Genomic DNA, 17,201 nt, shown 5'->3' on the forward strand with positions numbered 1-17,201 from the left:
ATCATCCGGACCCACATTGAAAACAATTCTCCCTGAAATCCTCTCTCAGCTGATAATCACTAACGTTGGGTATGTCAGCTTCTGTGTCATCTGACAGTGGTAAGTATTTTTCCAAAACACTTTTTTCCCATTCTTCACATGGAAATAGATTGCTGATGATGCCTTTACTGGGTCTGAATCTGCTGGAATGCACAACTGTACTTGGAATTGAATTTAAAAGTCTCTTTTGGGGTTTGATAGTCATTCATGGATTTCTCTAAAAGTTAAGAAGCATTTTTTTTAGTGTTTTGTTTTGTTTTTGTCTGTTCGTTTTTTGCTTTTTTTGCCTTTGGAAAGCAGACTCTCCCAGTTATGTCCTTGCCATACTATGTGCTTTTGTGTTGTGGTAGTCATGGGAGGGAACGCAATCCTATGGTAGAGGCAGAAATACGTATGTCATTACTGACTTGTTTTCCTCGAAGGGGAACTGGTTGCTGTTACGAGAAAACTGATGGCTGGATAAAGTTTAATGGCAAATTGAGAAACCAAATTACCATATGAATGGTTATATATGTTTAAAAATACACATTTACATGTAGATACTTGGGATTTTAAAAAATGCTTTCTTGGGGCACCTGGGTGGTTCATTTGGTTAAGCGTCCGACTTAGGCTCAGGTCATGATCTCGCGGTTCATGGGTTCGAGCCCCGCGTCGGGTTCTGTGCTGGCAGCTCAGAGCCTGGAGCCTGTTTCAGATTCTGTCTCCCTCTCTCTCTGTTCTCCCCTGCTCATGCTCTGTTTCTCTCTGTCTCAAAAATAAATAAACTATATAAAAAAATTTTTTACAATGTTTTCCTATTTGACAAACACTTCAACCTTGCTCAAATCTGAGACAGCAAATTGCAGGTTGACTGTGATATACTCAGGGGTTTGGATTATCGGCACCTGTATGCTAAGGTTTTTGTTCACAAAAAGAAAGATCTTGCAATCTGTTCCTGTGCAAATTCTGTAAGCATTGCTTTAAAATAGGGACCCTGTCCTAAAATTTTTTGAACGTTGGCAATTATATATTCATCCTAAAATTGTAAATATTTTTTCTTCTGTAATAGTTTTTCTCCCACCCTGTCTCTGTCTCTGTCTGTCATACAACACTGCATACTTTTATTTTTTTCACACTGCATACTTTTTTAAAAATTTTTAAGTGTTTTATTTATTTCTGAGAGAGACAGAGACAGAGACAGCATGAACAGGGGAGGGTCAGAGAGAGATGGAGACACAGAATCCAAAACCGGCTCCAGGCTCTGAGCTAACTGTCAGCGCAGAGTCCTAAGTGGGGCTCGAATCCACAAACAGTGAGATCATGACCTGAGCTGAAGCCGGACGCTTAACCGACTGAGCCACCTAGGTGCCCCACACTGCATTCTTTTAAAGAAATTAATAATTTAGAGGAGATTAATAATGAAAGCAATATTCTCTACCCCATTTCTCTCTATCACCCTAGAAGTAAGCATTTTAACCATTTCAGGATTTGGTTTTCAGTAGTTACCTCCATTGTTCCTGTTTTCTTTTTCAAAAGATGATGCTCAAATTCACTTAGAGCCTCCCAGAGTTACATACTTATTTTTATTTTTTCTCTTGATTACCTTTAGAACTTTAAATACTTCAGTCTCTAGTTCGTTGCATAAAATAAGACAGTGTCTATGACTCCCGACTTTGAAGATGTGGCTTTTGGTGTTCTTTCCTCTACACCTCCATTTCCTTTTTCCACATTCTGTTACATTTATTTTTATATTTTCAAGATGTATTATACTTACTCCATTCTGTTCTTTAGCCATAAATAAGTCTTCCTTGCTTTTTTATAGGTTGACTTATTTTAAAAGTTGCTTTCTATCACTCAAAGAAGAAACTTTGTATCCTTAGAAGTCACTCCTTATTTCCCCCTCTGAATAGCCCCTGGATGTAACTAATCTACTTTTTTTTCTCTATGGATCTACATATTCTGGATATTTCACATAAAGGGGATCCTACATGGTCTTCTGAGTCTGGCTTCTTTCACTTAGCCTACTTTCATTCAAAGTTCATCCACAATGTAGCATGTGTTGGGCAAATAATATTCCATTGTATGGATATACCACATTTTGTTTATCCATTGTCAGTTGATAGCCATTTGTTTCCACTTTTTGGCTATTGTGAACAATGCAACTTGAACATTCATGTGCAAGTTTTTGTGTGAACATACATTTTCATTTCTCTTGGGTATAAATCTAGGCATGGATCTTTTTCTATGTTATATTTTCCATCTTTTCCTATTTTTATGTTAGATGTGCCTCTTATAAATAATACACAGGATTTTGTCTTTTATTTAATTAGACAATCTTTATGTATTAAATTATGGCATTTAGTAGTCAGGGAAGTGTAAATTGTGACCATAATAAGATTTTATATAGCAGTGTGTTGGTGAGGATGTACATCAATGTAGTAAGAGTATATATTGGCACAGTCACTTTGGAAAACAATTTGGCACTATCTTATAAATTTGAACATTCACATTTACTATGATCCAGCAGTTCAAATCCTACATATACACCCAATAGAAGTACGGTGCCCCACTTGAGCACCATGAAGTTAAGGACAAGAATTTTGGAAACAAGATGGCTCATAATAGCAAAACTCTGGTACCCAAATATCCATATTCACTGGGATGGGAAAATTAAATCATGGTATAGTCCAACATTTGGAGATCATGGCTCATTAGTATATAAAATGTTCTAGTTCCTTTATGGAGCTATATGATTTCCCATGATATGGATGTACTTATTGATCAAAAGTTATATTATTTCTCATCTTCTGCTTTTATGAAAAACAGTCAATAACTGTATAATATGTAATTTTACAGCTGAAAATATTCCAGTACAAATTCCTAGGAATGTGAATGTGCATTTGTAAGACTGATAGATATGACCAAATTTCTCTCCATGGAGAACAACAAATATGGACACCTTTAGTATGAAAGTACCTGTTCCCCCACACTGCTGCATATTTCGCTTCTTCCTTTCCAAACTTTATACCTGTCTATTTACTTCCTTTCTCTTCAGCATTCTAGTATAATGTCGAATAGTTGTGATTGTGGACATCTTTGACTTCCTGAATTTGGAAGGAAATAATTCAATTAGTTGTGAATCAAATTCACTATTGCTAATACAATTTGAAGAAAAATCAGTACAATTATTTGTAAGGCAAAGAATATTCCATCAAATGGATCTACTATAATTTACATAACCACTCCCCTATTTTTATTTTCCTTTCCTTTCTGAGATTCAGGTCACAATCCTCAATATTACATCTGACCTTTGCAATTTATCTTAGAAGAGCCAATAATCCTAGTGTAATACCACTTAACTGAATTTCAGACTCTGCCTATATAGAATCTAGATTGTGTAGATATTCCAAGATGCTGGTCTTAAATTTATACATCTGTTACTTACCCATTTTCCTATAACTGGGCATGTAAACTAGTCGCAGTTTTTCATTATTGTAAATTACATAGTTACAAAGGAAGTAGACTTGCTTCAGTTCCCATCTCTGCCACATATTAGATATGAGACCTTGGACAAATTGCCCATCTTCAAGGCTCAGTTCTTTCATCTGTATATTACAGACAATAAAAGCACCCGTGTCATAGGATTTTTATGAGGATTGTTAAATGAGAGATGGTATATAAAGTGTATAAAATAATTTGGGGAACACAGAAAGTGTTCAATAAATACATGCTACTAGGATCATTTGGGGACTTCGTGAACATTCTGAAACACATTGTTTTCTCCCCCCCAACCCCCCATCCCCGAACACTTAGGTCCTTTCTGAGATGGCACCTGTGATTCAACCAATTCAGAACCTAATGAAGTTGGTGACTTTGTGACAATGTGGAGAAATCATGTCAGAAAATGTGGTTTGTACCGGGGCTGTCAATGCTGTGAAGGAAGTTTGGGAGGAGAGAATAAAGAAACACAATGAAGACCTGAAGCGAGAGAAGGAATTTCAAAAGAAGTATGCTTTAACATGTTTATTGTTTTTGAATTAGTGAAAATTCAGAACATCATCATTCTAGAAAAGAGCACTTATTAAGAGACTTATTATTGAATTTGATAGAGATTTTTATTTACTGAAAACTCAAATTTATAACTACAGGACACCCCTGACTCAATTAAGTGTGGCAATGTGATGGCCACAACAAAATACAAGTGTCTGTATGTGAAAATAGTAGTTGGGGCACTGGGTGGCTCAGTCGTTTAAGCATCTGACTCTTGATTTAGGCTCAGGTCATGATCTCATGATTCATGAGATCCAGTCCCAAGCAGACTCTGCACTGACAGTGCAGCTTGGGATTCTCTCTCCCTCCCTCTTTCTGCCCCTCCCCTGCTCTCTCTCTCTCTCAAAATAAATAAACATTAAAAAAAATAATCTTGGGCCCTCATAGGAGTCCATTTAACATTCATCAAAGTTTGATTAGTATTATTTAGTGTACTTTTCACTGATGGTTTGTTCAGTATAATATTCCCTAGGTACTAAAATAGCAGCTAGCAATTCTAGGTAGTATAGATTCTCACCTATTTGAATAGCCATGAGTTTTAGCCAGGTTCCCTGTGAATCACCTGACTCCTTGATTTGGGTTATGCTTAAATAGTTTGGTCTCATTTCCTCTGCCTTCTTGATATCTACCTACTTTCCTGATTGGATGTCTCCAAAGTATTCTGTCTAATCTTGCAAGAATACCTACTTTCTGGATCCCTACAATTCTCATTCATTAAGTCTCTTTCTAAATATTAAGTTGTCTTTTGTCTTGCAACATATACAGGTATTGGGCCATTATGCTGTACACCTGACACTAATCTAGTGTTATATGACAGTTATATCTCAATAGGAAAAAATGCTCTTATGTCAGTTAGCAAATACTCTAAAATTCAACTAAAAATGGCTTAAGGAGGAGGGAAGTCCTGAGGCAAGGCAATTCAAAAGCCTTAACAGCTTTAAAGATTCAGCTCTTTTTATCACCTTCTACTGCTAATCTCAGGGTCTCAGTTTGGTTCTCAGGGTAGCCTCCCTCAATGTCACAGGAGGACTGGTATACTTCCAGGCATCGGAGCCAAGCCTCATTATGTTATCAGAACAGTGGAAACTATTTCTGTTTCTTCAGGAATGAGGAAACCTTTCTGACGTGCTTTAGCAAACCTCTCCTTCACCTCTCATCACCAGAACAGGGTGATTTGTACTTCCCTAATCTAGTTCCCTTCTAGGGGAATGAGACTATATGACTAGTTTATTTTATTTTTTTTAATTTTTTAATGTTTTATTTCTGAGAGGGAGAGAAAGAGAGGACAGCAGGAGCAGGGGAGGGTCAGAGAGAGAGGAAGATACAGAATCTGAAACAAGCTCCAAGCTCTGAGCTGGCTGTCAGCACAGAGCCCGAGGCGGGGCTCAAACCTATGAACCACGAGATCATGACCTGATCCGAAGTCAGACGCTTAACCGACTGAGCCACCCAGGCGCCCCTACATGACTAGTTTAAATAAATTAAGATTTATACCTGGGTTACTTGGGGGAAGTATAAATACTTGAAAATAACAGCTATTCTCCCAGCAAAGAAGAGGGGAAAAGGTAGGTTCTTGATAAGCAACTATTTTGTGTCTACTATCTGTAAAAACAAAAATTTGGCTGGGGAGGGGCTGTTCTTCCCAACCAAAGCCAAGAAAGAGGATAATGATGCCGACAATGATGAAGGTAGCAGTGGTTTATTATGCACTTACTGCTTACTAAGCACTCTCCTAATTGCTTTATTTGTCCTATCTCATTTAATCCTCTCAACATACTGAAACAGAGTATCTTGATGGGGATTAGAATGCATTATGAGAGATGGAAAACCAAAATAATATTTTCTAAACAAGATATGTTAACTTTTCCTGGTATTTGATCTGGGGCTGGAATAGCACTCCACTGAGTCAAATGCTCTGGGTTGCCACGGTCAGGCTTATCTTGTTGCTCAACTGTGCATGGTTTCCATTCCTAATGGAATGGATGTCACCCAATGGCCCCAAATAGATACACCAACCGCAGCCAACATGCTTGATTCCAGCTAGCAGGAAGCTGCACACACTACTATTTCTGCTAACATCCCATTGATATAATCCATAGCAAACTACAAGGAAGGATGGCTAACTGAAGTCTTGTGCCCATGTGAATTTATTATTGAGGAAGACAAGGAATAACAGATACTGGGGAATGATAAGCAGTCTCTGCCACACATGAGTGTTTGTTTTTTCCCTTTTAAAGACAGAAAACCTGAGAGATAGGCTTAATTCAAAGAACACACTGCTAATAAATGAAGAACTGATATTCATAGCAGTCTGGCTCAGGAAGCATGATATTCACCTCAGGCCTTACATCTCCCTAGACTGGCTCTTTATATATAAAGCTGCTTTTATGAAACCTATTATAATTGTATTCTACAATTATGATAAAGTTGACTCTAGAGTACTCTTTTTAAATTTTAAGTTTATTTATTTATTTTGAGAGAGCAAGAGCACAAGCAGGGAAGGGGCAGAAAGAGAGGGAAAGAGAATCCCAAGCAGGCTCCACACTGTCAGCACAGAGCCCAACATGGGGCTTGGACCCATGAACCAGGAGATCATGACCTGAGCTGAAATCAAGAGTCAGACACTTAACTGACTGAGCCACCCAGGCGCCCCAAGAAAACTCTTCTTTTTAATTATTTCTTTTGAGAGAGAGAATGAGAGTGAGTCAGCAGGGGAGGGGCAGAGAGAGAGAGAATCCCATGCAGGTTCCATGCTGTCTGTGTAGAGCCCGATGTAGGGATTGATCTCACCAACTGTGAGATCATGACCTGAGCTGGGATCAGGAGTCAGATACCCAACCAACTGAGCCACTCAGGAGCCCCAACCCTAGAGTACCCTTAACATATCATTTCCTTTTTTTAAACAGTGGGTAGGAATCATGACTTGCTTCTAAACTCCTGAACTTCACCTATTATATGTGTCTAGTTAAGGACCATTTAATTTCAGTAGCTTCAAGTTCTCTCTGCAAAATAGGCAAGGGGTAAAAAGATTAAGAATGTAATCTAATTCCGCTTCTCTAGGCTAAAGGTGGCTAAAGATTTAGTTCAAAAAGCATAAAGTTTAAACAGAAATTGATCTCATTATCTTTTGATGGCAAACTGTCTTGAGGAAATCAAGCCTTTAGGAATGAGTTGGTGTGACAAAATCTGGGAAAGGCTTTAGACTATGATAAAAGGGTCTCATAGGAGGTACATAATTTCTATGCAAAATTGAAAGAACATCAAGCTCACACCAAGCAGTGGATGAATTACAGGTTACTAGAGCTGGAAGGGAACTTAGACATTATTTATTCCAAACCCCATTTTTATAGGCAAAGCCCACAGAGGTGGTATGTGTTGCCCACCGTCGCCAAATTAAGCAATACATTCTGGACTTAGATCATAGAAATTCAGATCCAGATATCATTTAGGAATCATTATAGAGATGGAAATAGACTTGTTGAATAATAGCCTCACTGTAAACTCATTAAGGACAGAGCTTACTGCATGCACGATGTGCAGCATAGCATTTGACATATAATGGTTGCTTGGTGAATTCTTTAAGTAAAAGGTTAGGGACCAAGACAGCTGGTCACACTTGTCATTAAATCTTGTCCTAAAATACATAGATCTCTTAGTGACTAATAAGTAGTTAGCAATCATCATGCTTACTGTTTGATTGAATAGTTCTATTCTTTTAGAAAAGTGATGTCATTGAATATAAAAATTTTCTAATATAGAAATAAAACTTTTGCAACCTTTTACTAGTCATTTTCATAGCTATTATTCTTATGTATATTTGCAATGTACTGAAAATCAATAGGGATGTATTCCAGAATGACAAAGGTTTTATGCATTTTTATATCTGAAATACAAAATCTGAATAAAATTGGAATGTAATCATATATACCTTAACTCTGAAGCTGGACTGTATTATTTGGAAGTCATTAAAAAGTTATTAACTATCTATGGGTTAGATATTTAATAAGTGCAAGTCAAAAGAACAGTGAGATACCACTTTGCACTCACTAGGATGGCTATGACCAAAAACATGGACAAATGTAGGCAAGGATGGTGAGGCAAGAAGCCTCATGTGCTACAGGCATTTGGACACTTTGGCAATTCCTAAAAAAGTTAAAAATAGAGTTATAATATGATGCAGCAATTCTACTCATAGGACTGTACCCAAGATAAATGAAAACATATATCTATGCAAGAACTTGTTCACAAATGTTCATAGCAGCATTATTCCATAATAGCCAAATGGTGGAATTAACCCAAATGTCCATCAACTGATGAACAGATAAACAAAATGTGGTATATCCATACAGTGGAATATTATTCTTCGATAAAAAGGAATACAATACTGAAACATGTTACAGCACAGGTGAACTTTGAATAACTTATGCTATGTGGAAAGACTATATATAGTATAATCCCATAGAAATAGGAAGTAGATTAGTGGTTGCCCTGGGCTGAGGAAGGGAGGAATGGACAGTGACTGCTAATGGGTGTGGAGTTTTTTGTTGTTGTTGTTAAGTTTTTATTTAAATTCCACTTAGTTAATATACAGTGTAATATTAGTTTCAGGTGGACAATATAGTGATTCAACAGTCATACAACACCCAGTGCTCATCTCAGTGAGTGAATGCTCTCCTTAATACCCATCACCTGTTAAGCCCTTCGCCCATGCACCTCCCCTCTGGTAACCATATTTATTTTCTATAATTAAAAAAGTATTTCTTGGTTTGCCTCTTTTTTTCCCCCCTTTGCTCATTTCTTTCTTTTTTAAAAAAGTGCTTTAGCAGTCTCACTCTTTTTTAAATTTTTGAGGGGGAAAGAGCATGAGCAGGGAGGGGCAGAGAGAGGGAGGAAGGGAGAGAGAATCTCACTGCAGGTGCAGAGCCTAAAATGGGGCTTGATCTCACGCCTAATCCACTGAATCACCCAGGAGCCTCTGCTCAGGTTATTTCTTAAATTCCACATGACTGAAATCATATGGTGTTTCTTTCTCTTATTTCGTTTAGCATAATACTCTCCAGCTCCATCCATGTCATTGCAAATGGGAAGATTTCATTCTTTTTTTTAGGCTAAGTAGTATTTCCTTCTTTATTGATTCATCAGTTGATGAACTATTGGGCTGTTTCCAAAGTTTGGCTGTTGTAGATAATGCTGCCCTTTGAATTAGTATTTTTGTATTATTGGGTAAATACTTAGTGGTGTGATTGCTGGATCATAGGATAGTTCTATTTTCAACTTTGTGAGGAACCTCCATACTGTTTTCCAGAGTGGCTGCACCAGTTAGCCTTGGGCATGGAGTTTTTTGAGTGATGAAAATGTTTTGGATCAGAGTGGTGTTGGTGAGCAACTCTGCGAATATATCAAAAACCACTGAATTGCATACTTTAAAAGGATTGATTTTATGGTATGTGAATTATATCTCAATAAAGCTATTATTTAAAAAAAATCTTTGGAGAGTTATGACACTTTTAGAAAATTTAAATATAGGGCATTCATGAAACTAATCATATTTATAATTCTTGCAAAACACATTCTTTTCTGATTTCCAGATACTATTAATCAAATGGTTGATTTTGATGGGTCACTTTTTATGTAAAAGTGAATGCTACCAATCTCATTACTGGTGAACTAACATGTTTTCTGGTCTCTTAGGCTAGTGCGAATCTGGGAAGAACGAGTAAACTTAACCAAACTAAGGGAAAAAGTCATCAGAGAAGATGGAAGAGTCATTTTGAAGATAGAAAAAGAGGAATGGAAGGTTAGCTTCACAGAAGTAATATTTGATTTTCTATAGTTTGCATTTTATGGGAGAGTTGAGAAAATGATTCTGCAACTGTGTGATTAAGTCTGGAATAGCTAGAAATTCTCATTTTAATAATACACCAAATGAATTTGGGCAACATGAACAATTGAAAAGAAATACAACTTCACTGTTTTGGGATGTTTTTTGGTAAAAATTCAATCAATTTCCTTCAATTCTGTCTAAATTTAAATCACTTGTGATTCTTCTCCTACTAATCCTACTAATTAAGCAACCTCTATTTTCCATAAAAAATATGACCATCTGCCTAACAAAAATCATATACCTTCTCCAAAACAAATGCTCAGTTAAAACTCCACAAAATGGAATAGGATATTCATTTTTTTTTGAGGTCTACCACCCAGTTCATATTCTCTCATAAGCGCGTGCACACGCGCGCGCGTGCGCACACACACACACACACACACACACACACACTTGCTTAATTACATTAGGCATACTCTAATTTTTGTAAGGGCCTCTATCCCTTGGGTCAGTGTTTATCTTCATACATATAGGCATAATTAGTGAGGGAGTTGGCTCCTTTATTTTCTCTTTTGGCTATTTTAGGTTGAAAGGGAAAAGGCATAGAGTTCAGAATAGTTGAAACTCTTAAAATCTTTAAATTTAAAAAAATCTGTAAGGGGCGCCTGGGTGGCTTAGTCGGTTAAGCGTCCGACTTTCGCTTAGGTCATGATCTCGCGGTTCGTGGGTTCGAGCCCCGCGTCCGGCTCTGTGCTGACTGCCAGCTCAGAGCCTGGAGCCTGTTTCAGTCTGTGACTCCCTCTCTCTCTGACCCTCCCCTGCTCATGCTGTCTCTCTCTCTCTCCTAGAAATAAATAAAAAAACATTAAAGAAAAAAAAATTTAAAAAAATCTGTAAAAAACTTTGATAAAATATTTCAAAATAGAAAGGGAAGAGGGGCACTTGGGTGGCTCAATCAGCTGAGTGTCTGACTTCAGCTCAGGTCATGGGACTCGCAATTTGTGGGTTTAAGCCCTGCGTCGGGCTTTGTGCTGACAGCTCAGAGCCTGGAGCCTGCTTTGGATTCTATGTCTCCCTCTCTCTGCCACTCTCCTGCTCATTCTTTGTCTCTCAAAGATAAATAAACATAAATTTTTTTTAAAAAAAAATAAGGGGAAGAGAAGTTTGAATTATTGACTAAAATGACTTTTTGGTTTCTCTGTGATTTCAACTAACCACCATATTCTCATTTTCAACTGTATATGTGTACTCTTAAAAAAGCCTAATTCAACAACATCTTTAGAACAAGACTCTATGTGTGTACACTGTTGGCCAAAATACATTCTTTTTATTTATTCTGACTGGAGCTTCAAGGTTTAGTACCCATACCCCAAAAATAAAGATCTTAAAACTTAGAAGTAACACACAGCACTTGGAAATAAAACCATTAGTGAAAATTTTTAAGGAAAGTTCTTTTACAAATCGAATAACTTCTCTACAATTATACTTCAGTGTGGCATGATACTAAAATAATTTAAGTAACATGGTAATTCTGTCATTTATTTTACTTGAGTTTAGACCCTCCCTTCTTCTCTGCTAAAACTAAGTCAACTACAGGAATGGCAACTTCATAGAACTGGTTTGTTGAAAATTCCTGAATTTATTGGAAGATTCCAGAACCTCACTGTATTAGATTTATCTCGAAACACAATTTCAGAGATACCTCCAGGAATTGGTAAGGAAGATTGCTTTAATTATCCTGTTTTTTACTGAGAATTTTTTTTTTTTTGATACATGGAATAAAGACCTCATCTTTATACAGCCCTGAGTCTTGAGGAGATTATAAACATCTAAATTGAAGGTTCTAGGGGACCCAGTGTCTGGGATTTACTGAGTTAAGATGAGTATTCAATGTAAGAAAAATCTCTTTGGAAATATTATTACATAGATTCTGGAAATACTATTTCTTGTTCAGTTAATCCTCCTAGAAAAGGACAGATTGAAGGCAAGAGAGAAAATTAGAAAGATTCCTTAGATGAGGAAAAAAAAAATCCTCAAATGGAAAATTGGCCAGGATATAGTGTAGATAAAATGAAACAAAAAACAAAACAAAACAAAACAAAAAACAACCCACCACATGTTTTCTGCCTATAGCAAAAACCCGATAAACCCACTCCTTATCTTTAGAAGGGGCAGGGCACATACTGGGAAAAGTGTGAATTTGCCAATGGGAAACTGACAAGTTATATTGTAATAACTGGAAACATAGTTTTATATCTATTTGTTCTCTATTATTATTTTTTGTAGGACTGCTCACTAGACTTCAGGAACTGATTCTTAGTTACAACAAAATCAAGACTGTCCCCAGGGAACTAAGCCATTGTGCCAGCTTGGAAAAACTAGAACTTGCTGTAAACAGAGATATATGTGATCTTCCACAAGAGGTCAGAAAGATATAAATGCCTACAATTTTATTCTACTACTGGTTTACTTCTTAACTGTGTGATTATTAAAAATAACACTAATGAAGAAATACTATACATTTTACTTCAGAAAATATTTAGTGAAATCATTTCCTGTCATTATAACATATTTTTAATTAGAGAAATATCTATTTAGCATAAATATTATTGTCACAGTACTGACATCATTTGTGATCTCCTTAAAGTCCAGAGTAAAGGGTCTTTATTTCTATTTCCAGCCTACCTTGTAGTTGTTGCTTAGTAAATGCTTATTGAATGAATAAATGATTATTATAAAGCACAGGCAATGTGGTGATAGAAAAGCTCTTTTGTTTACTAGTTGGTATTTACAGAGTGTTCAGTTTTTGAGACAGAGGTGAAGTGTTAAGAAATGAGTTCATCAGTTTAGGAAGTGTTTCTTTGCTAGCTTCTTTGACACTACCAAGTAAAGGCAAGGCAATGGGTTTGGAAAGTCTTCAAACTTTGATTTGGTATGATAACCTTGTTATTAGTAAAGCCAAACTGGTCATAGAGATATAGACTCTTTCAAACATATTGAGTGATCTTACAATTAGCAAAGAAAATTTCCAAGATGTTCTAACTTTGCAAAATGAAAGTTAAGGAAAATAATAAAACTCAAAATAAAGTAGGAAGACTATTACCTTTTTCCATTCTCCGCTATTTTTGGTGAGAATATCACTTTTTTCCCCACAGCACTAAATACGTCACCAATAATTGTTGTTCTGACAAGTAAAGCACTGTTTCTATGTTTATATCTACTTCATATTACAATAGTTTAATGAAATGTATGCCCTTGGTTATGATAAAAATGATAATCACAGGGACAATTTATACTTACAAGAGGGCCAATAAATATTTTATTTCCAACTTCTAATTCTTATATTGGTTCAGTCACTAAAAATGCTGTATGAATTTGGACATGTCTATTAACCTGTGCTTACCTTAATTTTTTTTCATGTAAAAATAGGTTTTACTGGGACAAATACTAAACTGAGATTTGAGTCTGGGATTCTTTCCAAGTGTGGCCTCTAAGTAGCTGTGTAGCCTCGAACACACCACTTTATATAATTAGGTCTCAATGTTCACATATGCAAAATAGAGGCTGTCAGATTATAATATAATCTTTTAATATTATGAAACCAAAGGGTTCTAGAACCACTGAGAAATCAGCAACAGGAGACTTATCTCTCAGCCATTACACTGCACACATGTATATACATGAAACATATTTATGCCAGTGTAAACACAATCTTTTTATACTCCATTCTAAACCATTTGAAAAATTTTAAAGTGTGATTTTGAAAAAGTGTTTTGTCCATGGCTTGAATTCTAAAGCTGGAGAAACATCACCTCCTAAATGGACACCTCCTGCTTTTTTTGCATTACCCACAAAACACTGGGTGTGTATGTGTTTTGTTTTGTGTTGAGGTTTTTTTTTGGTGTTAAAGTTGTGGAAAGAATCTGAACATTCCTGAAGATAAAGATTAAACAGAACTTGCCTAGATAAATGGAAAGTTCTTTGGAAAAGTTAACTAAATTCTCACATTTTGAAACTTTCACTACAGTGTTATATGGAAAGAGGTTAGAAATTTTGTGGCTTTAGTTCCAGAAAGCTTGAGTACACATCACTCATCATTTCCAGTTACACGGCCTCTCTCAAGCATTTTGTCCATAAAATAGAAATATGATATTCATCTTGTAAAGTTGGTGAATAAACTAGAGCTATAAGCATCATCATGAATACATTGACACTGATGTTGAGAGAAAAAAGTTAAGGAAAGAGAAGTACAGTATCATAATCTTCAAATAAAAATACTAAACTTTGTGAAAACATGTATAATAGTAATTATAGATAAATATATAGAAAACATATTTCTGTATAGTAATAAAAATTTTTAAAAAACATTTACAGGAGTAATAAATACCAAATTCAGGAGAGGGGTTCCCTCTGGAAAGGAAGAAGGGAAGAGTACATAGGAGGCAGTCATATCAATATATGTATATATATATATTTTTTAAGTTTATTTTGAGAGAGCGCACATGTGTGCAGGGAGAGGGGCAAAGAGAAGAGAGCAAGAGAATCCTGAGTAAGCTCCGTGCCAACAGCATGGAGCCTAATACTAGGCTCAATCTCATGAACCAAACCGTGAGATCATGACCTGAGCTGAAATTAAGAGTCAGTCAGTTAACTGACTGAGCCACCCAGGCACCTCTGTATTTTCTTTCTCAAGCTGAGCACATTGGTGTTTGATATGTTATTCCTAATACATTTTTATTGGTGTTTTTCATTTAAAAGATAGAATAACCAAACAGTAAATTCTGTGACTGACGTAACATGTAAAACATCAGGCACAAAAAATAAGGCTCAATAAAGATAATATTGAAGTTTGGGTTTTCCCAAAAAAATCTCAAATACAGGATGAAAGGAAAACACAAGCAGGTTCTGTAAACCCTGGAACTTGGGTATTTGGAAAATAAATTTTCTTTGAATAGATGAATTTTCTGTAAGATTTTTACATTTTTCTGGAGGTTCCTTAGCTTTATTTTTACTTGAGTTACTGTGGACTACTAGGAGTACATAAAGCCCAAGTGTAATCTGAACATTCCTGGATGTGAAGTACCTCCTCTAGCCACTTGACTGTTCTAGTACTTTACGTTGTGGACATTCACTTTGAAAAATTTTGCTTTCCTCTTCAGCTTAGCAATTTGTTAAAGCTTACTCACCTTGATTTGAGTATGAATCAGTTTACTACAATCCCTTCTGCTGTGTTGAACATGCCTGCTCTTGAGTGGCTCGACATGGGAAGCAACAGACTTGAACAACTTCCTGACACTATAGAAAGGTAAAATAAATAATCTTCTATACTATTAGCAGATGTGTTGAAGCCATCCTCAAGAAATAAGAAATAAAAGACAAAACAGAGGGGACCCTAACCTAATCAATCATAGTAGATCCATGTAGTACTAAATATGCTACTTTTTAACAAAATGTTTTCATTTACTTAAGCATAAGGGTTTTAGAAGAGAAAAACTGGCTATCTCACTTCAACGTATTGACGTGAATATGGCAAACAAGAACATTATTTAGTGCATGCCAGGCACTCTGCACGTTACAAATGGATGAGGAAACTAACGTGGAGAGGTTAGCTAAACTGCTCAAGATCACAGTGGACTTGTGCAGTTTAGCTTTTAAATGTAGGCAGCCTGGCCCAGAGTCCATTATGCATACTTGTCTTGCCGTAACTGGGCATATTAGTACTTTCCCATTTTTCTCCTAACACTCTAATTCAGATTAGATAACATTTACAGCAGTTCTTCAAGAAATCCTATGAGAATAGTGAAGAATTCACTAAAATACATTGGTTTCTTTCTACCACCACACGCTGAGAACTGTAGTGTAGGGATTGACTCTCCGATGTGGTTTCCCCAATCAGGTAATGTGAAGCCAGTTAACTCAACTGCTGCTATACTGGTTAAAGGAGATGTTATAAAAAATGACCTTTCTTTTATTTTGGGTAAAGAACCAGGGTTTTCATATTATGTATGGTTAATCACAGAAACTTCTCTTTCAACTCATCAGAATGCAAACTCTACATACATTATGGCTGCAACGGAATGAAATAACATGCTTGCCAAAAACAATCAGCAATATGAAAAATCTGGGTACGCTTGTTCTCAGCAACAATAAACTGCAAGATATTCCAGTGTGCATGGAAGAGATGACCAATCTGAGGTAAAAGCTGTAGACTCCAAACTGACACGTTCCTTTCTGGCTGCAGCACAAAGTAATATAGAGAAATTGTTATTAACAGATTTATTTGAGTTCTCATTCATATTAACGAACACATTTAAAAATCTTTTCCAACTTGGAAATTCTATAATTTATAAATAGGATTCATTTAACACTGGTTAGAATTATTTAAGAAAGAATCCCTGAAACAAAAGCCATACTGGCATTATTGGCTCTAAGGAATGCCCTCGGTTGGTGACATTTTTATGAAAATCATTTTGTAACTGCTAATAAACCTCATCTACAAATAAAAACCAAAGGCATAAAAATAGTGCTCATTTTCCTTCTAAAAGACTACAGTGGGCACGTTATAAATACATATGTCAGTTACTCTCAGAATTCCCTCAGGTGTCTTACTTCCAAAATTTAATTTCCTAACAGAACATAAGACATGGGAATTCACATCAAATCCCACAATTTCCATAACAAAACCAATCATTCATTCATCTATTCAGTAGCTAGTAAGCCATGTACTCGATGGTGAAGATACAATAATAAATAAGACACAAGTAAGTCTGTAAAATATACAGAAACTTTAAGTTCATAGCATTAATTGTATGTTTGAGATGTCCTAGACTTGCTCTGGGAAGTTGAACTGTTCCACATTAAATATATGATAGGGACTAATAGTTTTTTCTATAAGCTTTGAAAATAAGTTGTCTAAAGCTAGGGTTTTTTCCTTCTAGAAAAGAGACTTAAAAAGATCCTTAGGATTTGGGGCGCCTAGGTGGCTTAGTCGGTTAAGCGTCCGACTTTCGCCTGGGTCATGATCTCATGGTTCGTGGGTTCGAGCCCCGCGTCGGGCTCTGTGCTGACTGCCAGCTCAGAGCCTGGAGCCTGTTTCAGTCTGTGACTCCCTCTCTCTCTGACCCTCCCCTGCTCATGCTGTCTCTCTCTCTCTCCTAAAAATAAGTAAAACATTAAAAAATAAATAAAAAGGAAAAAGATCCTTAGGATTTATCACATCTTACCATGATGTTTGGTTATTGTAACCAGTTTTTTTTTTAAAAAGTAATTTAGTATATTATCATTTGATCTTTTCCTAGGAAAATAAATG

General features: G+C 36.2%; 1 protein-coding gene across 2 annotated transcripts in view; it reads left to right on the forward strand.

Annotated features, from left to right (window-relative positions):
- LRRC39 (leucine rich repeat containing 39) overlaps positions 1-17,201 on the forward strand; it is a 20,684-nt gene continuing 3,483 nt past the window's right edge. Inside the window, exons 1-7 of one of the 2 annotated variants that reach the window (XM_077746202.1) lie at positions 1-99; positions 3,832-4,025; positions 9,760-9,865; positions 11,450-11,606; positions 12,179-12,315; positions 15,052-15,197; positions 15,935-16,087. In XM_077746202.1, coding sequence (XP_077602328.1) covers positions 3,913-4,025; positions 9,760-9,865; positions 11,450-11,606; positions 12,179-12,315; positions 15,052-15,197; positions 15,935-16,087 — 812 coding nt within the window. In that variant the 5' untranslated portion in view covers positions 1-99; positions 3,832-3,912. Of the gene's footprint in view, positions 100-3,831; positions 4,026-9,373; positions 9,512-9,759; positions 9,866-11,449; positions 11,607-12,178; positions 12,316-15,051; positions 15,198-15,934; positions 16,088-17,201 lie in introns of those variants that run through there. The other variant, XM_077746203.1, reaches the window with a different exon arrangement.

The sequence above is a fragment of the Crocuta crocuta genome, unplaced genomic scaffold, assembly GCF_008692635.1.
Source record: "Crocuta crocuta isolate KB4526 unplaced genomic scaffold, BGI_CrCroc_1.0 scaffold48, whole genome shotgun sequence".
NCBI lineage: Eukaryota > Metazoa > Chordata > Mammalia > Carnivora > Hyaenidae > Crocuta > Crocuta crocuta.